The 22,772-nt window shown below is 53.9% G+C and overlaps 2 protein-coding genes across 5 annotated transcripts; one reads left to right on the plus strand and one right to left on the minus strand.

Annotated features, from left to right (window-relative positions):
- The first annotated feature begins 1,096 nt into the window (after positions 1–1,096).
- On the plus strand, positions 1,097–18,831 carry LOC123444143 (methionyl-tRNA formyltransferase-like). Of its 4 annotated transcripts, none has more exons than XM_045120766.1 (10): positions 1,097–1,617; positions 3,619–3,721; positions 10,799–10,869; positions 10,955–11,059; positions 11,542–11,575; positions 11,824–11,924; positions 17,917–17,976; positions 18,035–18,232; positions 18,323–18,352; positions 18,441–18,831. In XM_045120766.1, the coding sequence occupies exons 1-10, from the start codon at positions 1,282–1,284 to the stop codon at positions 18,474–18,476; spliced, it is 1,074 nt and encodes a 357-aa protein (XP_044976701.1). In that variant the 5' UTR covers positions 1,097–1,281; the 3' UTR covers positions 18,477–18,831. The 4 variants fall into 4 exon arrangements, with proteins under 4 accessions (XP_044976701.1, XP_044976702.1, XP_044976700.1 ...); XM_045120768.1 differs by having other exon boundaries at positions 1,108–1,389; positions 1,483–1,617; positions 18,323–18,831; XM_045120767.1 differs by having other exon boundaries at positions 1,106–1,617; positions 11,872–11,924; positions 18,323–18,831.
- A 374-nt stretch (positions 18,832–19,205) lies between these two features.
- On the minus strand, positions 19,206–22,181 carry LOC123444144 (probable ATP-dependent RNA helicase DDX46). The gene is made up of 6 exons (XM_045120769.1): positions 21,558–22,181; positions 21,410–21,461; positions 20,774–20,872; positions 19,803–19,867; positions 19,535–19,705; positions 19,206–19,456 (listed from the first exon to the last, which is right to left on the minus strand). Exons 1-6 carry the CDS (start codon positions 22,146–22,148, stop codon positions 19,388–19,390), a joined length of 1,047 nt encoding a protein of 348 aa, XP_044976704.1. The 5' UTR covers positions 22,149–22,181; the 3' UTR covers positions 19,206–19,387.
- Positions 22,182–22,772: the final 591 nt, after the last annotated feature.

Here is a 22,772-nt window from a genome sequence, read left to right on the forward strand (position 1 = left end):
AGTTGAATGATGATGATGAGGAGGATGATGCATCAAGTGATGATGTCAAGAGAAGCCCCACACCCAACTCGGTTTCATACTCGAAGCCAAAACGACCGGATGGGTGCAAGAAAGACAAAACCGAAAAGAAGAAGAGGAAAGGAGATGATGAGCTCACAAATGCTATGGAAGCTATTGTGAAGGCAAGAAAAGAAGCCAACGAGGTGAGGAAAATGGCAAGGAACCAAGATGCCGCGGCCGAGGAGAGGAGGTTGGCGGCCGAGGAGAGGAGGGTGGCCGTCGAGGAGAGGAAAGTGGCATTGGAGGAGAGGAAGATGGGCTTGGAGGAGCGAGCTAAGTTGTTGGAATGGGAGAAGCACTTGTTCTTCTTGGACACATCTTTGTTCAATGATGCGCAAAAGGAATATGTCAACCTTGCCCGTGAAGAAGTCTTGATCCAAAAAAGAGCCATGATCCGCGGCATGGGTGGCGGTGGCCTTGGCGCCATGGGTGGTGGTGGCCTCGGCGGCATGGGTGGCGGTGGCCTCGGCGGCATGGGTGGTGGTGGCCTCGGCGCCATGGGTGGCGGTGGCCTCGGCGCCATGGGAGGCATGGGTGGCTTCGGAGCCATGGGATGCATGGGTGCACCTCCGACCGCCATGGGAGGCATGGGTGCACCTCCGGCCATGGGTGGAAGGTCTTTCGATGTGCCTCCTCACACACATTCCCATGAAGATGCCGTTGAAGATCTTGCCAACACCGTCGGAGCTTCACGTGATGCGGTGCGTGATGAGGTTAGGGAGGAAGATTCATCTTCGGAGGTGGAAGAATCGTCTTCGAAAGATGAGGACGAAGACGAGGAAGATGATGATTGATGTGTCTTTCATTTATGTCTTAAACTTTATTAGTTTGTATTTTGAACTTGGTTGGATGAACTTGTGGGCATGAACTTTTATGCATTAACTTGTTTGTGTCAAATTCACATGTTCATTGTATTTTTACGCGCTGCTGGAGCGACGCGCGCATGCTGCATTTTAGCGCGGCTGCTGTAGCCAGCGTCTATCCCCGCGTTAAACTAGCGACAAACACATTTTTTTCGGCGCGGCAGTTCGAGATGCTCTAACGTAGTGAGACAAAGGGAGTAGTAGATCATTGACCTCCTATGGACTGCCGGCTCTGGTCTCTGGTGCATACTCGCTCGCTGCGGAAGAACCTCAGTGAGAGCATCAGGAATTAGCGTCTCCGTCTCCTATTCCTTCCACCCGAAATCCTCCTCCTCCCAAATTTCCAATCCAAGGAATCATGCCACGCTGCTCCCAGCCGCTGCCGTGCCGCTTCTTCTGCTGCGCCGCCACATCCGCCGCCGCCGGCACCAAGAAGAAGAACGTCGTCTTCCTGGGATCTCCCCAGGTACCACCTTCCGCAAGCTCCCAAAATAAGTTATCTGCCTCGGTCCTGGAGACGTTGTTGTCCGCGTCCAGCTCCACCGACTCCGCATTCCAGGTCGCTGCCGTCGTGACGCGGCCGCCGGCCACCAAGAACAGGGGGAGGAAGCCGATGCCGTCGGCCGTCGCGCAGTTCGCGCTCGACCGAGGGTTCCCTGGCGACCTCATCTTCACCCCCGAGCGCGCTGGGGAGGTGCTTTCTTCAGAACCATTTTCCACTAGTGGTTGGGACGCGCCCTAGGCGCGTCTCTTGAGGCGGGCTTGTGCGTACTAATCTAGCTATCGTATTTGTTGACGTCTAGATACATAGTTTAATGAAAAGAGAAGGAACGTAGATGAACGGAAGTGGTATGGTAGTGGTTAAAAAATGTAACAAATGCGTTGACACTTTTAGCTTTGCATTAAAAAAGACAAAAGTAAGACCTAGTATTTATTTTGGGACGGAGGGAGTATGTTTTTGAAGTGATTTTTCTGTGAGATTCAATATAGTTATTCATCATATAACAATATGATGAATCATTTTGTTTTCCTTATCTGGGTTTGTTTGTACTACTTTTTGACGAGAGGGATATAACATGAGGGTTCCAATGCTGAAAATAAGTTAAAAGACAAATGTTAACCATATTTGCAAGCAAACTCTCTTATTCTTCCATATTCTGTGTGCACACCTTAGGCCCTGTTTGGAACCATAATAGATTATGATAATCTGGATTATGATGATAGATTATATAATCTGGTTTATAAAAATAATGTAGGTGGACATGTTTGGAGGTTAGATTATATAAATTATAATCCAGGTTTTACATTGCATAATGACCTGTCTGCCCTCTGTTTTTTTAAAAAAAAGAGGAGGATGGCGGTGGTAGGAATGTAATTATCTTCTACTTTATAAGGATAATGGGTCATTAGCAATCCATAATCTGATTTTAGCTGGTATAGAGTAGATTATGAGTTTTTAATAATCTATCCGTCTAATTTTTATAATCTACACCATAAACTGTCCTGTTTGGAGACATAATAGATTATAAAAACTGGATTATATAATCTGGGTGGTTCCAAACAGGGCCTTAATATCCATTTTTCTTCTTAAACCAGGTTCATTGTCCAACAAATTGATTAAGTTATCTGCATTAAATATGTGAACAATTTCATTTTTCTGTCAAACCTCACCCTCATTTATAGCCTGCCGTAAGTTAGAATTCACTCTTTCCTGGTACTCCTAGTACTCCCTTCATCACGGGTTGGAAGGCACGTTTGGAAAATCTCTGTGACCAACCTAGTCATCAATTGATTGTGAGATGTAGCAGGTGTAGATGGTAATACGCCTAATCAACTGAGAAAATACTGGTACTAATGCATGAGCAACAAATTGGGAGGGCGCATGCATGAGTAGTACTAGTACTAATTAGAAAAAGTAATTGCTTTCGCGCCTTAAAACTTGTCTATTTTAAAAACGCACGCAAGTTTAACTGTTCCTTCTAAACCGTGACAGAGAGAGTATAAAAATTAGTGTGCTATAAATACTCATCCTAGTGCAAATTAGTGAACGAGTTTCAAACATGCAATCCCAGTAAGAGCCACCATTACTGCAAGTCACCATCCACTACTAAACCAATCACCCAACCTCCGAGGGTTGCACATCACTACATAAACTAACATATGCTCTGCTGCAAGGACGGGAATTACTGTAGTAATTATTATGCAAGGGGCAACCTTGTGCAGGTCGCGTGCATGCTTCTTGGACGTGTGCGCCAGCGAGTACCACTCCTTGCTCAGCGTAATCTCCAATCTCAGAGGAGAGCTAGCTCCAGACCGCGCTCGGCCACCACGCTGGCTTCGCTCTGGTTTGTATCTTGATGACCGCCTTGTCTACTCCCATGACGCGCCGATCTGCCGTCGACCGCTCTGCTACTCCGCGGTCGTTGCTGTGGCGAAGGATGGGGATGGGAGAGGAGGAGGCGGCGGCGGTAACCCTAGCTGGGAGGAGAAAATGAAAGAAGGACGCTGGATGCCGGGTTCGAGGGTCACTTGCGTTCTGTTTCTTTCCTCCTTCGGCACAGTAAAATCACAACAGTGAAAATTGCCTGCGTGGATATGCCCAGCGACGCGCCTGTCTTCCCTTCTTGAAGAGTGTAATATCGAGGCTATTATGGTGTTGGATGTGCAGCTCATAGTGTTTTGTCTTGCAATGCAGGAGTCCTTTCTGTCTGACTTGAAGGAAGTGAGACCAGAACTTTGCATCACTGCTGCTTACGGCAACGTTTTGCCACAGAGGTTTCTTGATATCCCACCATGTGGTAAGTCCAAAACTATGTCTGTCAAATTGCCGGCATTGCCTTTTTTTTTTTGAGTAATCACCAGGGGAAGATCCCCACCTGAATATATTGCTTAGGCCTTGTTTGGTACTAGTGTATTTTAGGGAATTAGTGGGGATTATCCCGGTCAAACCCTTAAATCCCCACATATCTCATAACATCATTTGGTTCTAGTGTATTTGACATGTTTCATCCCCACATTTCCCCATAAATCTCCAAATTCTAATGCATTTTTCTCAATACCCAATACACTACCCCTACCTAGTGTATTGGGGATAAACGGGGATTCGAAGGGATTGGGTGAAGGTTGGGGTTTCACCCAATCCCTTTGGGGATTATCCCCACCAATCCCCTCAAAAACTCTAGTACCAAACAAGGCCTTAAGGTAATGCAGCCTTAGCTGATTACGAGTTTGCAGAATTACATGGGGATGCGTACGCGTGAGGAAAGGAATAACCGCCACGAAAAAGCGGATTCCTTGTCGTCATTATTACATAGCCTGTGTGACCAAAGGTCGAGATCCGTGATCATGAGTCTAATTGTAGTAGCAGAGTGTCGGTCAATGGAGCGAAAAGTCATGGCTTTACGGGCGTCCCAAATCTTCCATAATATAAGGAGCAGGATGAAGGGCCAGATGGATCGCGTGGGAGAGACCGGGTCGCGGGTGACCCAAAGTTCTTCAGTGCAGTCGGGCATCATGATCCCCAGGCGCTGCCAAATCCTGCCAGCCAGAGGGCAGTGGAGGAAGATGTGATCGATATCTTCGTAGTGATGGTTACAACGCGGGCAGCGGGAGTTCGAGGAGATGTGCTTCTGGTACAGGTTGGCTTTGCAGTTTAGTCGCGCCCGGAAGAGCAGCCACGCAAACACTTTGACCTTGGAGGGGACCCCAGAGGACCACATGAGTGAAGCGTGAGGGTCTTCGTGCGGCTCGTTGGAGAGGAGTTTATATGCAGTCTTGGTGGTAAAAGGTAGACCTAGTACTTCAATTATTGTGCTGCATGACAAACAACAATTACCGCACGCTCAAGCAGTAATACTAGTTCACTAGGAATCCAACAATATTGACTTAGCATCTAGTGTCTACTGCTCACAATGCAACACAGTGAATAGGCCATAATTGTTTTATACTAGGCATTAAGAGTTTTGTATCAGTACTTTGCCACTTAGTTTACTACTTCCTCCGTCCCAAAATAAGTGACTAAAAAATGACTAAGTTTTATACTAACTTTAGTATAAAGTTGTGTCACTTTTGAGTCACTTATTCTGGGACGGAGGGAGTACATGTTTTCCCCACTTTGGTACTCCATTTTGTTTCAGTACCTCAGATGATTCTGTTATGACCGGTACAACGTACCAACGGAGGAGGCCCAATGGGCAGGGTTAATTACGGGCTTAGCCTAAGTTATCTTACCTATCTTAGAGTCCAAGTTATATTAGAGTCCAAGTTATATTAGAGTCAAAGTTAGAGTCCAAGTTATCTAGGGTTTAGTGGAGGCTGTCTTCCTATATAAACACATGTACCCCTTCGATATTAAGCAGACAATAAACAGTATATTCTGTTGTCGTCTCCCTCAGGAGACGAGAGCCCCAAACCCTAGCCGCCTCTCTCTCTCTCTCTCACGCCGCGACGGCGCCCAACCGCCGGCGCCGGTGTCCCCAACCTCGCAGCCCGCACTTCCACCCCTACAACCTACATCCGAGACCTGGTAGAACCCTAGCCTCTACCAATTTGGTATCAGGTAGCTTGGGTTCGATGAGTTTGTCGGACCTTCCCACCACCACCGCCGCCGCCACCACCGCCTTCCCCGCCACCTCGCAGCAGCCGCCGCCGCCGCACCACTCGCCGTCGCCGGCCACCTCAGGTCCGGCCGCCTCCGGTCCCGCGGCCCTGGCGGCCAAACCCGCCCCCGTCCTCTCCCCGACGGAGATGTCCTCGGCGATCGGCGACCTCAACCTGGCGGTCTCGAACCTCCGGACTTTCCTCCAGGCTCCGTACGCAACCCCGCCACCACCGCCTCCGCCGGCGGCGCCCTTCGCGCCACCGTCCCCGGCCACTGTCGCGCCCCAGGGCCTGCCGATCACCCAGGTCCGGTGGCCGCCGTCGCCGTCCCCGCTAGCGACGTGGATTGACACGCCGACCTACACGACGACGCCACTACAGCCGACGGTGTTGCAGCCACCCGCCCCCACCTTCGGGGGGTTCGGCGGGTACACTGATCCGTACGTCGGGAGCTCCGTGGTGCCGCAGCACTCTCCTTCCGCCGCGCTGGGTTGTCACGAGGGCACCTACGCGGCCTCGCCACACGTGCAGCAACCACCCCGCTTCACCAAGCTGGAGTTCGCCACCTACGACGGCACCGTCGACCCCCTGAACTGGCTCAATCAGTGCGACCAGTTTTTCAGGGGGCAGCGGACCATGGGGTCCGACCGCACGTGGATCGCCTCCTACCACCTCCGTGGCGCCGCCCAGACTTGGTACTACGCCCTCGAGCAGGACGAGGGCAGGATGCCTCCGTAGGAGCGCTTTCGCGACCTGTGTCTCCTCCGGTTCGGCCCCCCATACGTGGGAGCCACTTAGCCGAGCACGGTCGCCTTCCCTTCACCACCTCGGTGCAGGACTTCGCCGACCGCTTCCAGACGTTGGCCTGCCATGCGCCTGACGTCACGGCTCGCCAACGCGCCGAGCTCTTCGTCGGCGGCCTTCCCGACCACATCCGCATCGACGTCGAGATGCGCGACCCCCAGGACCCGCAGACGGCCATGTATTACGCACGCGCGTACGAGCAGCGCGCCAACGCCCTGCAGCAGGCGTTCCCGGGCCGCGGCACGCGTCCCCCGACCCGCCCCGCCCCGGCGGCCGCCACCCTGACACGCCCCACCCTGCCGGCCGCTACTGCGGCTTCCCCCGCGCCGACACGCACCTTCCGGCGCTTGACGTCGGCCGAGCAGCTCGAGCGGCGCCGCAAGGGCCTGTGCTTCAACTGCGACGAGCCGTATGCGCCGGGTCATACGTGCCCCCGCCTGTTCTACTTGGAGACCGTCAACGACGCGGAGGTGGAGGCCCTCACCGCGGAGCTCGACGCCACCACACTCTCCGAGGCCGGCGTCACGACCTACGGGCCGGTCGACGCGACCGCCTTCGTCGTCTCCCTTCATGCCATGGTTGGCATCAAGACGGCAAACGATGCTGCTTCCGGTGACGATCAACGGGGAGTGTCTCACCGCGCTCGTGGACACGGGTTCGACGCACAACTTCCTGTCCGGGGACGCCATGCGCCGCCTCGCACTCCAACCGGCGGGCTCGGAGAAGTTCAGCGTCACCGTCACCAACGGGGACCGCCTTGCTTGCCAGGGGGTGGCGCGGCAGGTTCCCGTCCTCATCGGCGACGAGCCGTTCTCCATCGACTGTGTCGGCATCGACCTGGGCTGCTACGACTTCATCCTCGGCATCGACTTCCTGTCCACTCTCGGCCCCATTCTTTGGTACCTCGATGTGCTGTCCCTCATCTTCTGGCGCGAGGGCGGCCGTCGCGTTCAGTGGACAGGCATCGGCGGCTCCGGCGCCGTGACTCCACAGCTCCAGTTGATGGCGGCCGCACTGGACGAGGCGCATCCCTTCCTGGCCGACCTCCTGCAGCAGCACAGCGACATCTTCGACGAGCCACATGGCCTCCCTCCCACGCGGCCCTGTGACCACCGCATCCACCCGCTGCCGGACACGGCACCTGTAGCCGTGCGTCCGTACCGGTACCCTCAGCTACAGAAAGACGAGCTCGAGCGTCAGGTGGCGGTCATGCTCGCGCAGGGCAGCATCCGGATTTCGACATCGCCGTTCTCCGCCCCGGTGCTCCTTGTGCGCAAGCCCGACGGCACATGGCGCTTCTGCATCGACTACCGCGCCCTCAACGCCCTGACGTCCAAGGACAAGTTCCCCATCCCCGTCGTGGATGAGCTCTTGGACGAGCTACACGGAGCGCGCTTCTTCACCAAGCTCGACCTTCGCTCGGGCTACCATCATTTGCGCATGCACCCTGACGACATCGAGAAGACGGCGTTCCGCACTCACCATGGCCACTTCGAGTTCCTGGTGATGCCGTTCGGCCTCTCCAACGCGCCGGCGACCTTCCAGGCCCTGATGAACGACGTGCTCAGCCCATACTTGCGCCGCTTTGTGCTTGTTTTCTTTGATGACATTCTCATCTACAGTGCATCTTGGGCGGAGCACCTGCAACACGTGGCCATCATCTTCAACGAGCTTCGAGCGCATCGTCTTCACCTCAAGCGCTCGAAGTGCTCGTTCGGCACGACCTCCGTCGCGTACCTGGGGCACGTCATCTCGGCGGACGGGGTAGCGATGGACACAGACAAGGTCGCCGCCGCCGCCGCGTGGCCGATCCCGCGGTCACCGCGGGCGCTCCGCGGCTTCTTGGGCCTCGCCGGCTACTACCGGAAGTACATCCGGGACTTCGGCCTCATCGCCGCGCCACTGACGCGTCTCCTTCGACGCGATACCTTCTCCTGGGAAGAGGAGGCGACTACAACATTCGAGGCTCTCCAGCGGGCGCTCACGACGGGACCCGTCCTCCAAATGCCGGACTTTGATATGCCGTTCATGGTGGACTGCGACGCCTCTGGCATCGGCTTCGGCGCCGTCCTCCACCAGGGCGAGGGACCGCTCGCCTTCTTCAGCCGCCCCTTCGCCGCTCGCCATCACAAGCTCGCGGCCTACGAGCGCGAGCTTATTGGGCTGGTTCAGGCGGTGCGCCACTGGTGGCCTTATCTTTGGGGCCGGTCATTCCGTGTGCACACGGACCACTACAGCCTCAAGTTCTTGCTCGACCAGCGCCTCTCCACAGTTCCGCAACACCAGTGGATCAACAAGCTCTTTGGCTTCGACTTCACCGTTGAGTACCGCCCCGGCCGTCTCAACACGGTCGCCGACGCCTTGTCCCGCCGCGACACTGAGGATGTCGCGGACGACGTCGCCATGGCTGGCACTATCATGTGCATTCGCTCCGGGCCATCTTTCGCCTTCATCGACGACATTCGCCGGGCAACTTCGACGGCCGTGGACGCCCAGGGCCTGCGCCAGCACCTTGACGCCGGCGAGCTGGACGCGCCTTGGCGCTTGGACGAGGCGCTGCTCCTACATGGCCGCCACATCTTCGTGCCCGACCATGGCGACCTGCGCCACCAGGTCCTGACCTTGGCGCACTTTGCAGGGCACGAGGGCGTGCAGAAGACTCTCCATCGTCTCCGTGCTGATTTTTACATCCCCGGTGATGGCGCGATGGTCCGTGACTGGGTGCGGTCGTGCGTGACGTGCCAGCGGAACAAGACGGAGACACTACGACCCGCGGGTCTACTGCAACCGCTGGACGTACCCTCCCAGGTGTGGGCGGATATTTCCATGGACTTCATCGAGGGCCTTCCCAAGGTGGGCGGCAAGTCCGTCATCCTAACGGTGGTTGACCGCTTCTCCAAGTACGCGCACTTCATCGCCCTGGGTCATCCATATACAGCCGCCTCCGTGGCGCGGGCCTTCTTCGACGGCATCGTCCGCCTCCACGGTTTTCCGTCGTCCATCGTCAGCGATCGTGATCCCGTGTTCACGGGACATGTCTGGCGGGATATCTTTCGACTGGCGGGCGTGAAGCTCCGCATGAGCACGGCGTTCCACCCTCAGACAGACGGCCAATCCGAGGTGGTCAACAAGGTGATCGCCATGTACCTGCGCTGTGTTACTGGTGATCGTTCACGAGCTTGGGTGGACTGGTTGGCGTGGGCGGAGTACTGCTACAACACCTCCTATCACTCCGCCTTGCGCACCACGCCTTTCGAGGTGGTCTACGGGCGCCCACCTCCGGCGATGCTCCCTTACGAGCCTGGGACGGCTCGGTCCGAGACGGCGGGCGACTTACTCCGCACCCGCGACTTCATTCTGGCTGAGGCACGCCAGCGTCTTCTCCAAACACAGCAGCTGGCTCGAAAGCACTACGATGCTCATCATCGCGAGGCGGAGTTCGCGGTGGTCGATTGGGTCTGGCTGCGCCTCCTCCACAGGACCACGCAGTCTCTGGACCCGTGCTCCAAGCGCAAATTGGGACCTCGCTACGCCGGTCCCTTTCGTGTGCTGGAGTGTGTCGGCACACTCGCATACCGCTTGGAGATGCCAGCTGGTTCTCGCCTCCACGACGTCTTCCATGTCGGCTTACTGAAGGCCTACCGCGGGGACCCTCCTGCAGCGACGCCGGCCCTTCCTCCTACTTCGGATGGCCGCCTCCTTCCAGCTTCCGCACAGGTGGCGAAGGTGCTGCAGGCGCAGCAGCGTCGCGGCGTCTGGCATGTCTTGGTACAGTGGACCGGCCTGCCAGAGGAGGAAGCGACTTGGGAGAAGCTCGACGATTTCCGCCAACAGTTTCCAGATGTTCAGCTCGAGGACGAGCTGTTTGAGAAGGCGGGGAGAGATGTTATGACCGGTACAACGTACCAACGGAGGAGGCCCAATGGGCAGGGTTAATTACGGGCTTAGCCCAAGTTATCTTACCTATCTTAGAGTCCAAGTTATATTAGAGTCCAAGTTATATTAGAGTCCAAGTTAGAGTCCAAGTTATCTAGGGTTTAGTGGAGGCTGTCCTCCTATATAAACACATGTACCCCTTCGATATTAAGCAGACAATAAACAGTATATTCTGTTGTCGTCTCCCTCAGGAGACGAGAGCCCCAAACCCTAGCCGCCTCTCTCTCTCTCTCACGCCGCGACGGCGCCCAACCGCCGGCGCCGGCGTCGCCAACCTCGCAGCCCGCACTTCCACCCCTACAACCTACGTCCGAGACCTGGTAGAACCCTAGCCTCTACCAGATTCATGCTAGATCTGATTCAGCTCTGGCCTCCCACAAACCAAACTTCCAGTCAGTACCAGTCCAACTTAGGAGAACTAGTGTTACTAACCATACTTTGCCAGGATGCAATCTGGGACACAATGAAGTTTGCTACAAAACAAAGATTTGGGGACATTAAACCCTGATCATTTGTCATGCCTCCTTGTATAACAGGTACCGTTAATATATACCCAAGTTTGTTGCCTCTATATCGAGGTGCAGCTCCTGTGCAGCGGGCATTACTGGTCTGTATGATGCGCCTGTTACAATTCTGAGCCAGTCAAACTAAGACATACTTTATTTATACCAAGTTATCAACTATGTCTGTAGGATGGCGTTGCAGAAACAGGTGTTTCCCTTGCATATACTGTCCGTGCCTTGGACGCAGGTCCAGTGATTGCTTCCGAAAAGTTTCCTGTTGATGACTGCATCAAGGTAGATGATGTTTGTTCCCATGCCAGTTTGATGGACCATCTTGACAGCTATGCAAATCTTTGACACTATCAATATGTTTACTGAAAACATTTTATGGAACTGCTAATAGTTAGATAAACTGAGGCTTCTTGGTTGCACTTGCGTTGTTCATTTCGAGATCCGTTTCTTGGTAATGAAAATAGATGCTTGCTGAATGAAAATAGTTTTAATGGGCTATAAGCCTATAATCATACTTTTAGTGCGGTGTCTGTCTGTGTTCGTGAGGACAGATCAACCCTGGAAACTTCTCATGGGAGCACCATATTTGAACTAGCATGATATGTTATTCATTTGCTAATTTACTGGATGATGCTTCTGTGGAAGAGTTTGGTTAGTTCAGGTTAGGAACTGAAGATAATATATATTTCAGACGATGCTGTGCTGTTTGATTATCAGCTTTAAATCATTCCTCGTTGATAAATCTTCTATCATTTTGTCTGCAGGCACTAGATCTGCTTGATATATTATTCAATATAGGTATAAACTGCAAACCGATCATACTCCATCAGTAAAGTATAGGTAATTGGTTCTACATGGGCATTCCATGGAACTGGTGCTCCTAGTGGTATATACCTATCCTAACGACATCGGTTTAATCCTAAATAAACTTATTATTAGCTGATTACGCTTTACAATTAACTGAGAAACAGGTTGCATAATTTTAACAAAATTTAGGATAGTTTTGAGCTACTTGGACTTGGTAATTTTAATGTTTTATTAAATAGGATCCAAGCTACTGCTGGATGAACTACTATCTGTTCTTGATGGTTCAGCTAAGCAAAAGGCAAAGCCACAGGATGACTCCAAAGCTACACTGGCGCCCAAGGTAGTAATGGACAGGAGTGGCTAAAAAGTTTTTTTCTTCTTATTTAATTGATGCAACTCTAGCAAGTAATTTGACATGCATATCCTCAGCACTAATCTCTGTCGAAATTCCGAGGAAGACAACCTCACACCAAGCCCGAGGCTATGAATTTAACCATCATTGAGTGAAATGAATAATAAGACAAATTGTAGGATCTTTTGTGGAATGTCCTGCTACGGTTTATTTTATAATTGATGACTTGTTTAAAGTTCTTCTCAAAATCACCGTGTTGGTTTTCAAATACAGCCATAAACTTATGTGGCGGATTGCAAACCCGTTTGTTCACTTCCACTGCCTTCCCCGCCACCTCGCAGCAGCCGCCGCCGCCGCACCACTCGCCGCCGCCGGCCACCTCAGGTCCGGCTGCCTCCGGTCCCGCGGCCCTGGCGGCCGAACCCGCCCCCGTCCTCTCCCCGGCGGAGATGTCCTCGGCGATCCGCGACCTCAACCTGGCGGTCTCGAACCTCCGGACTTTCCTCCAGGCTCCGTACGCAACCCCGCCACCACCGCCTCCGCCGGCGGCGCCCTTCGCGCCACCGCCCCGGGCCACCGTCGCGCCCCAGGGCCTGCCGATCACCCAGGTCCGGTGGCCGCCATCGCCGTCCCCGCTAGCGACGTGGATTGACACGCCGACCTACACGACGGCGCCACTACAGCCGACGGTGTTGCAGCCACCCGCCCCCACCTTCGGGGGGTTCGGCGGATACACTGATCCGTATGCCGGGAGCTCCGTGGTGCCGCAGCACTCTCCTTCCGCCGTGCTGGGTCGTCACGAGGGCACCTACGCGGCCTCGCCACACATGCAACAGCCACCCCGCTTCACCAAGCTGAAGTTCGCCACCTACGACGGCACCGTCGACCCCCTGAACTGGCTCAATCAGTGCGACCAGTTTTTCAGGGGGCAGCGGACCATGGCGTCCGACCGCACGTGGATCGCCTCCTACCACCTCCGTGGCGCCGCCCAACTTGGTACTACGCCCTCGAGCAGGACGAGGGCGGGATGCCTCCATGGGAGCGCTTTCGCGACCTGTGTCTCCTCCGGTTCGCCCCCCCCCCCCCCCCATACGTGGGAGCCGCTTGGCCGAGCTCGGTCGCCTTCCCTTCACCACCTCGGTGCAGGACTTCGCCGACCGCTTCCAGACGTTGGCCTGCCATGCGCCTGACGTCACGGCTCGCCAACGCGCCGAGCTCTTCGACGGCGGCCTTCCCGACCACATCCGCATCGACGTCGAGATGTGCGACCCCCAGGACCCGCAGACGGCCATGTATTACGCACGCACGTACGAGCAGCGCGCCAACGCCCTGCAGCAGGCGTTCCTGGGCCGGCACGCGTCCCCCGACCCGCCCCGCCCCGGTGGCCGCCACCCTGACACGCCCCGCCCTGCCGGCCGCTACTGCGGCTTCCCCCGCGCCGACACGCACCTTCCGGCGCTTGACGTCAGCCGAGCAGCTCGAGCGGCGCCGCAAGGGCCTGTGCTTCAACTGCGACGAGCCGTATGCGCCGGGTCATACGTGCGCCCGCTTGTTCTACTTGGAGACCGTCGACGACGCGGAGGTGGAGGCCCTCACCGCGGGGCTCGACGCCACCACACTCTCCGAGGCCGGCGTCATGACCTACGGGCCGGTCGACGCGACCGCCTTCCTCGTCTCCCTTCATGCCATGGCTGGCATCAAGACGGCAAAGACGATGCTGCTTCCGGTGACGATCAAGGGGAGCGTCTCACCGCGCTCGTGGACACGGGTTCGACGCACAACTTCCTGTCCGGGGACGCCATGCGCCGCCTCGCACTCCAACCGGCGAGCTCGGAGAAGTTCAGCGTCACCGTCGCCAACGGGGACCGCCTTGCTTGCCAGGGGGTGGCGCGGCAGGTTCCCGTCCTCATCAGCGACGAGCCGTTCTCCATCGACTGCGTCAGCATCGACCTGGGCTGCTATGACTTCATCCTCGGCATCGACTTCCTGTCCACTCTCGGCCCCATCCTTTGGGACCTCGATGTGCTGTCCCTCATCTTCTGGCGCGAGGGCGGCCGTCGCGTTCAGTGGACAGGCATCGGCGGCTCCGGCACCGTGACTCCACAGCTCCAGTTGATGGCGGCCGCACTGGACGAGGCGCATCCCCTCCTGGCCGACCTCCTGCAGCAGCACAGCGACATCTTCGACGAGCCACAGGGCCTCCCTCCCGCGCGGCCCTGTGACCACCGCATCCACCTGCTGCCGGACACGGCACCTGTAGCCGTGCGTCCGTACCGGTACCCTCAGCTACAGAAAGACGAACTCGAGCGTCAGGTGGCGGTCATGCTCGCGCAGGGCATCATCCGGATTTTGACATCGCCGTTCTCCGCCTCGGTGCTCCTTGTGCGCAAGCCCGACGGCACATGGCGCTTCTGCATCGACTACCGCACCCTCAACGCCCTGACGTCCAAGGACAAGTTCCCCATCCCCGTCGTGGATGAGCTCTTGGACGAGCTACACGGAGCGCGCTTCTTCACCAAGCTCGACCTTTGCTCGGGCTACCATCAGGTGCGCATGCACCCTGACGACATCGAGAAGACGGCATTCCACACTCACCATGGCCACTTCGAGTTCCTGGTGGTGCCGTTCGGCCTCTCCAACGCGCCGGCGACCTTCCAGGCCCTGATGAACGACGTGCTCAGCCCATACTTGCGCCGCTTTGTGCTTGTTTTCTTTGATGACATTCTCACCTACAGTGCATCTTGGGCGGAGCACCTACAACACGTGGCCATCATCTTCAACGAGCTTCGAGCGCATCGTCTTCACCTCAAGCGCTCGAAGTGCTCGTTCGGCATGACCTCCGTCGCGTACCTGGGGCACGTCATCTCGGCGGACGGGGTAGCGATGGACACAGACAAGGTCGCCGCCGTCGCCGCGTGGCCGATCCCGCGGTCACCGCGGGCGCTCCGCGGCTTCTTGGGCCTCGCCGGCTACTACCGGAAGTACATCCGGGACTTCGGCCTCATCGCCGCGCCACTGACGCGTCTCCTTCGACGCGACGCCTTCTCCTGGGACGAGGAGGCGACTACGGCATTCGAGGCTCTCCAGCGGGCGCTCACGACGGGACTCGTCCTCCAGATGCCGGACTTTGATATGCCGATCACGGTGGACTGCGACGCCTCTGGCATCGGCTTCGGCGCTGTCCTTCACCAGGGCGAGGGACCGCTCGCCTTCTTCAGCCGCCCCGTCGCCGCTCGCCATCACAAGCTCGCGGCCTACGAGCGCGAGCTTATTGGGCTGGTTCAGGCGGTGCGCCACTGGCGGCCTTATCTTTGGGGCCGGTCATTCCGTGTGCGCACGGACCATTACAGCCTCAAGTTCTTGCTGGACCAGCGCCTCTCCACAGTTCCGCAACACCAGTGGATCAGCAAGCTCTTTGGCTTCGACTTCACCATTGAGTACTGCCCCGGCCGTCTCAACACGGTCGCCGACGCCTTGTCCCGCCGCGACACTGAGGATGTCACGGACGACGTCGCCATGGCTGGCACTATCATGTGCATTCGCTCCGGGCCATCTTTCGCCTTCATCGACGACATTCGCCGGGCAACTTCGACGGTCGTGGACGCCCAGGGCCTGCGCCAGCGCCTTGACGCCGGCGAGCTGGACGCGCCTGGCGCTTGGACGAGGGGCTGCTCCTACATGGCCGCCGCATCTTCGTGCCCGACCATGGCGACCTGCGCCACCAGGTCCTGACCTTGGCGCACTCTGCAGGGCACGAGGGCGTGCAGAAGACTCTCCATCGTCTCCGTGCTGATTTTTACATCCTCGGTGATGGCGCGATGGTCCGCGACTGGGTGCGGTCGTGCGTGACGTGCCAGCGGAACAAGACGGAGACACTACGACCCGCGGGTCTACTGCAGCCGCTGGACGTACCCTCCCAGGTGTGGGCGGATATTTCCATGGACTTCATCGAGGGCCTTCCCAAGGTGGGCGGCAAGTCCGTCATCCTAACGGTGGTTGACCGCTTCTCCAAGTACGCGCACTTCATCGCCCTGGGTCATCCATATACAGCCGCCTCCGTGGCGCGGGCCTTCTTCGACGGCATCGTCCGCCTCCATGGTTTTCCGTCGTCCATCGTCAGCGATCGTGATCCCGTGTTCACGGGACATGTCTGGCGGGATCTCTTTCGACTGGTGGGCGTGAAGCTCCGCATGAGCACGGCATTCCACCCTCAGACAGACGGCCAATCCGAGGTGGTCAACAAGGTGATCGCCATGTACCTGCGCTGTGTTACTGGTGATCGTCCACGAGCTTGGGTGGACTGGTTGGCGTGGGCGGAGTACTGCTACAACACCTCCTATCACTCCGCCCTGCGCACCACGCCTTTCGAGGTGGTCTACGGGCGCCCACCTCCGGCGATGCTCCCTTACGAGCCTGGGACGACTCGGTCCGAGACGACGGGCGACTTACTCCGCACTCGCGACTTCATTCTGGCTGAGGCACGCCAGCGTCTTCTCCAAACACAGCAGCTGGCTCGGAAGTACTACGATGCTCATCATCGCGAGGCGGAGTTCGCGGTGGGCGATTGGGTGTGGCTGCGCCTCCTCCACAGGACCACGCAGTCTCTGGACCCGCGCTCCAAGCGCAAATTGGGACCTTGCTATGCCGGTCCCTTTCGTGTGCTGGAGCGTGTCGGCACACTCGCATACCGCTTGGAGCTGCCAGCTGGTTCTCGCCTCCACGACGTCTTCCATGTCGGCTTACTGAAGGCCTACCGCGGGGACCCTCCTGCAGCGACGCCGACCCTTCCTCCTGCTTCGGATGGCCGCCTCCTTCCAGCTTCCGCACAGGTGGCGAAGGTGCTGCAGGCGAAGCAGCGTCGCGGCGTCTGGCATGTCTTGGTACAGTGGACCGGCCTGCCAGAGGAGGAAGCGACTTGGGAGAAGCTCGACGATTTCCGTCAGCAGTTTCCAGATGTTCAGCTCGAGGACGAGCTGTTTGAGAAGGCGGGGAGAGATGTTATGACCGGTACAACGTACCAACGGAGGAGGCCCAATGGGCAGGGTTAATTACGGGTTTAGCCCAAGTTATCTTACCTATCTTAGAGTCCAAGTTATATTAGAGTCCAGTTATATTAGAGTCCAAGTTAGAGTCCAAGTTATCTAGGGTTGAGTGGAGGCTGTCCTCCTATATAAACACATGTACCCCTTCGATATTAAGCAGACAATAAATAGTATATTCTGTTGTCGTCTCCCTCAGGAGACGAGAGCCCCAAACCCTAGCCGCCTCTCTCTCTCTCTCTCACGCCGCGACGGCGCCCAACCGCCGGCGCCGGCGTCCCCAACCTCGCAGCCCGCACTTCTACCCCTACAACCTACGTCCGAGACCTGGTAGAACCCTAGCCTCTACCAAACTCCATCCTGTGTTTCTAAAGTTCATCTCTACTCCCTCCTTTCCGGTTTATAGGGCTCATCTTTAAAATTTCAGATTTCCATTATACTAGGCTCATTTTGAGTCTAGTTGAGTTAAAGTGCTTTGAGTTTCACACCATATTTAATTCATAGAGATAAGGGGAAGCAAATTAGTGGCTATGCATGCATCTTTTTCGACATGCATCATGCAAGTTCAATGAAAGGGAGGATGTTACATTTATTGCCTCGGAATTGAATATGTGAGAAACATTTCATTGGTTAGTTAGAACTAGTGTCTTCCACTCACAATTCACCTTGGTTGATGAAACTTCAGATTTGAGCACCATAAACCGGAAAGGAGGGAGTAACTCTGTACATTTGTACCGAAGTTACTGTTAGGGCATATTTAGCATTTATATGGTTGTACAAATATGGCTGTCATCCTGTTCAATTTGTTCCAATAATGCACTTGCTGAGACTGGAACCTAATCTACTGGCACTTCAAACTCTCCAGATGATACGCTCAAGTGATCCCTTAATGTAGAAACACATATAGCCAATTAATTTATCATGAAAACATCTGTTTCCAGATGAATTTGGACGAGTCCTGGTTGACTTTTGACGAGGAAGCTAAAGTTCTACATAACAAGGTGAGTCTTCTGATTCTTGAATGTACTCATAGAAGCTATTGCTAACCAACTCTGGTAGGTGCGGGCATTTGCAGGATGGCCAAGAACCCGTGCAAAATTGCAACTCATGAACCAAAATGGCGAACCCGATGTTCTAGACATTAAGGTTATCAGTACAAAGGTTTCCACATCCTGTAACAAAATTGGAGATGAAAACCAAATACTATTTTCGGGGAACTCACTGCTTGTTCCTTGCAGTGGGTCAACTTGGCTCGAGGTATGAACTCCGTTTAGCGTAACAAAGACATTCTGCTTGTTTTTCTCATGGCCTTTTCTTTCTTTTTTTCTGTTGTGACGTGCATATTAGGTCATGGAGCTTCAGCTACCTGGAAAGAAGGTAACTACTGCTCGCAACTTCTGGAATGGTTTGCGTGGTCAGAAGCTGTTAAAATCAACATAGAGAGAAATCTGCATTCATTTTGCAGCACATGTGCAAAGGATGCAAGTGCCAAGACACTTGACGCATGCCATGCTCGGTTTAGAACTTTAGATACATCTTGCAGGGTTAAAGGTTTGTTGACACTTGACACATGTATCCTTGGAGAAATTTGCGGGGGAGGATATAGATGGTCTCAATTTTCGGGTTTGTAAAGAAAATTATTTCCAAATTTTGTGCCACTCCCACTCTTTTTTTTTTTTTTTTTTTGACAAATCAGGAGTACATGTACTTGGGCCTGTTAGGTTTGTGACTAGTTTTGCCACACTTGTAAGGCGCACAAATTCTTAGCCACGCTTTGGCTTGTCTAAGGGAGGTCTCGCTAGAACCGAACACACCTGACTTGAGGTGTGGCACGGAATCAAAAAACCCATTTTCCAGATTGTCATGCTCCTCTATCATTTGCAGTTTTAGTAAAAGAAATACAATGTTGCCTTGAATGGTTGTAACAGAATGTTGTTGGTTTTATCTTTTGAGAATTCAATCACGATTAGGCTGTGATTGCTACAGAGTCTTCATGGACTGACAGTGGAAGCAATGAGAAGCGACAAGCACAAGATTAAAGGCAAACAAGGCAAAGACAAGCATATATTCAAGAAGCCGATAACAAAACAGTTAACAGCTCCAATCGGCATTGGTGCATTCAGTTCTCGTGGTGTTTGCATAGGTTCATCCATTTAGGATGTTTTCTGGTAAAACTGCAATCACCATTCACCTATTCAGAATCACAACATGAACAACTTTCAACAGTCAGTTTGCTCAACAAATCTTACATTGAATTAATAGCACAAAAGATCCACTTGCTAGATCTAACCTTAACTTAATAAATCCGACTACCTGAAGACAATGTTACAACTGATACATACAATGTGTTTATGAGTAGAACAGCTGATGTGGAAACATACAGTATTCGACTTTTTACAGCAAGGACTAATTTCATGTATTTGAATTCTGCCGCAGCTTCTCCATCCTTTCTCTCCATGACATCTTTTGCATCGCCAGAACCTAACAGAAAGTTTTTTCATTAGTATCTTTTGACACAGGCAGAAATAAACTAAATACATGGAAGAACTTGGGGATTACTTCATCGCTAATGAGGGAACTGCTAGGTTGAGCTTCAACATCTTCAGCTTTCTTGCCTTCGCCATTGGTTTTAAGCTCATCCTCAGACGTTTCCGTATCAACATTCGAAGACATAGGAACACCAAACATAGCCTCATCATGTGCATCTCTGACTACGTTCTCATTCTTTGACTATGACATGCAAACAGCAAGGCATAGACAAAATACCAATGGTTAGGAACAAGGAGGAAAATAGAGAATATATCACTGTAAATTCGTTATTTTATACCTCCACCGTAGAAAGTCGGAAGCTCTTCCCTATGTGCTTAACCAGTGTAGCGTCATCATTAGCAACTAAAAAAGGAGGGCAGGGAAAGACAAATTATTAGACAACAAATTTGACATGCCAAAACAAAGGGTTTAAATTTCTGTGTAGAATCATACACCAAAGCCTCTAACAAGCTCAAGGTACTAAATATCTTGCATAGTGTAGAACAAGAAATATGCATTGCAATCCTACAAAAGATGCATCCCAGTTCCAGTAGCCAAGGAGGAGCTCAATAAAGGTGTTGGTCGAACAGTTGAAATATTGCACTAGCTGTTGTAGATTATCGTTAATACAAACTACACTGTAAAGGCACCACAATATAATATATTCTCATATTCTGGGTTCTCCAAATCTGTATATTAACCAAGTGTAGCAGCATCAACTCTATAGCAGACATACTATATTCTTGGTGTGATCCAAATCCATTCTTAACTTCACATCAATAAAACCATGATAGAACAATAGAACAAGAACAACTAAGTACACCATTTGGTCTCTTCACTGTGCATGCAATCAAACTATACACCTTCTCAGATGGAATTATACCCCCTGTGACAATTAGCCATATTGGCTTCCTAGAGTAGAGTGCATCTTGCAACACAGGTAAATAGAAGGTAATTCGATAAAAACTTTTATGTGCTGATGAGAAATTTGGCTAGGGTGTGTAAACATAATTAACTTTTGATGTGTGAAGTTTGTCTATATCCTAGGGATTTGCAAAGTGGGCTACATCCTAAACTGGGAATAGAAAACCCTAGTAGAGCTTCATATCCAAGTACCCAGACATATAGACTTCAAAAAAAAAAAAATGTTGGACCGTAGGTGGGTGTCTAATATGGTACCAGAACTCACTACGTATAGAGGGGATAGTCAATTCATTGGAAAAGACAGGAATCCTTATTGAATTCAAATGCAGCCATAAGAAGCCTGACCTTCAGCATCATTATCATCTTCATCAAGTGGAGCATCCTTATTGAATTCAAACCTCCCCCAACTCACAGTGCCAGTCCCGAGGGTGGAATCTTTCGAAGCTGTCGAACATTGAAAATAAACAATATAATCTTCAGAAGAATGAAAGAAAAAAAAATAGCCATAAGGCACGAAGATCGTACACAACTTACACAATAACTGTGCGTGCTGAACTACAAATAGATGAATGTAAAACAGAGTTTTTCCTAATGCATCTGAATAGCATTTTACTCATGCATGCAATAGTTGATATAAATCAGACATACTCCCTCCATTCGAATGAATAAGGTGCGCACACATCCCCAAATCCAACTTTGACCATAAATTAAACCAATAGTATATATTTTGGTGACTTGAAAATTGTACCACTGGAAAGTTCCTCCTTCGAATATAAATTCAACGGTATAATATTTATCACATATAACCAACATTTGGTAGGTCTAAATTGTGATCAAAGTTGAATTTTGGGACGCATGCGCGCCTTATTCATTGGAATCGAGGGAGTATGAAGCACTGCTGCAAAATCGCAGCCTAAACTCGCTCTATTGGACATAATCCATGGAATGCTCATTAACAGGGGAAAAAACAAGTGGCGATACCTGTCTCTGAAAGCTGAAGCTTCATTTTTGCTTTCACTCTCTCAGCAGGAGTCTGCAACAACATCAACAGCTCATCACTCCGAAAACACCACAGGCAAACAACACTGCTGCACAATTGCATAGTGCAGTATTAAGTTACGGAACCAACCATTCTATCGTATCCTTCAATGAGCCTTGAGTAGTCCACTTTACCACCATCCGTACCACCGCGCCCCTTCGAGCTATGGCGGCTCTGGCCGCCTTCGTCGCGCCGCCGATCCCCATGCCTGTCACGCCTGCCTTCGGCGTGTGAGGTCCTGCCACTCCGGCGAGAAGGCGAGCGCGATCTCGACCTAGACCGGTGGTGCGACGCCCTGCGGTCCCCCCTCTCCCTCGACCTGGACCGGCGCCTCCGCTCCCTCGACCGGGACCTAGACCTTGACCGGCGCCGGCGCGAGCGAGACGGGGACCTCGACCGCGGCCGAGGACGGGATGGGGAGGGCGAGCGAGAGCGACGGCGCTGGCGTGGTGGGGCCTCGGGAGGCAGAGACGGCCTGGTGGGGGTGGGGGTGAGGGTGGCGCCGGCGCGGACGAAGCCGGAGAGGAACGAGGAGGAGGAGGAGGAGGTGCTGGGCTTGGATGGGAAGGAGGCAGGTTGGGAGTCGTCGGAGGAGAAGCCGAGCCCCTGCTTGAAGCGGCGGGCGCCCTCGCCCTTGCGGTTGAGCTCGTCGTAGTACGCCGCCGCCTTCTCTTCCTCCATCCCGCTGGTCGGGACGTCGGCGAGTAGGCTGGGTTTACTTTTGTTCTTTTCTTACTTCTTTAGCGAGATGCTTGGGCTGGGCTCAAAACCAAACGCGATAGGGGTTGGGCCCATTGGATAACCCAAAGCCCAGCTCGCGTTTCGCGGCCGCGGCCCACTCTCGTCTCCGAGTCGAGCAAGGGGTCAGGGAGAAGCAGAGGAGCAGGATCGGGACACCGGACCAGGAATAAATCAGGTAGCCAACTCCCTTGTAGTATACACGACGTAAATAAGCTTTGTTATCTCGTTGGTGGCGAGCGGATCGACACGAGAATACGCCGGTCGATCAGCCATGTCGTCGTGCTGGTCGTCGGTGCTGGCCGTCGTCGGCGGTGCGGTGTCGGACGAGGAGGCGCAGATGCGGGCCAGGCTGCTGGCCGTCACGGAGGCCACGGCCACGGAGGCGGGGGCGGTCGAGAACCTAGAGGAGGATGTGAAGGCCCTGGAGCGTGCCCTGGCCGCGGCGGAGGCGGATAGAGAGGCCGCCGAGGCGAGGAGGCGGGAAGCCGAGGAGCGCACGGGGAAGGCCGTGGCCGAGCTGCGGGCCGCGGAGGAGGAGCACGAGGGTCGCGTGGAGGAGCTCCT

The sequence above is a fragment of the Hordeum vulgare genome, chromosome 3H (assembly GCF_904849725.1).
Source record: "Hordeum vulgare subsp. vulgare chromosome 3H, MorexV3_pseudomolecules_assembly, whole genome shotgun sequence".
Classification (NCBI taxonomy): Eukaryota; Viridiplantae; Streptophyta; class Magnoliopsida; order Poales; family Poaceae; genus Hordeum; species Hordeum vulgare.

Coding starts and splice junctions, on each gene's coding strand:
- LOC123444143 (XM_045120765.1), top strand. CDS start 1,282: ATGCCACGCTGCTCCCAGCCGCTGCCGTGCCGCTTCTTCTGCTGCGCC. Junction 11,576..11,823: donor TGATATATTATTCAATATAG/GTATAAACTGCA, acceptor TTTATTAAATAG/GATCCAAGCTACTGCTGGAT. Junction 17,977..18,034: donor CTAAAGTTCTACATAACAAG/GTGAGTCTTCTG, acceptor CAACTCTGGTAG/GTGCGGGCATTTGCAGGATG.
- LOC123444144 (XM_045120769.1), bottom strand. CDS start 22,148: ATGGAGGAAGAGAAGGCGGCGGCGTACTACGACGAGCTCAACCGCAAG. Junction 21,462..21,557: donor TTGAAGGATACGATAGAATG/GTTGGTTCCGTA, acceptor ATGTTGTTGCAG/ACTCCTGCTGAGAGAGTGAA. Junction 19,706..19,802: donor TCCGACTTTCTACGGTGGAG/GTATAAAATAAC, acceptor TGCATGTCATAG/TCAAAGAATGAGAACGTAGT.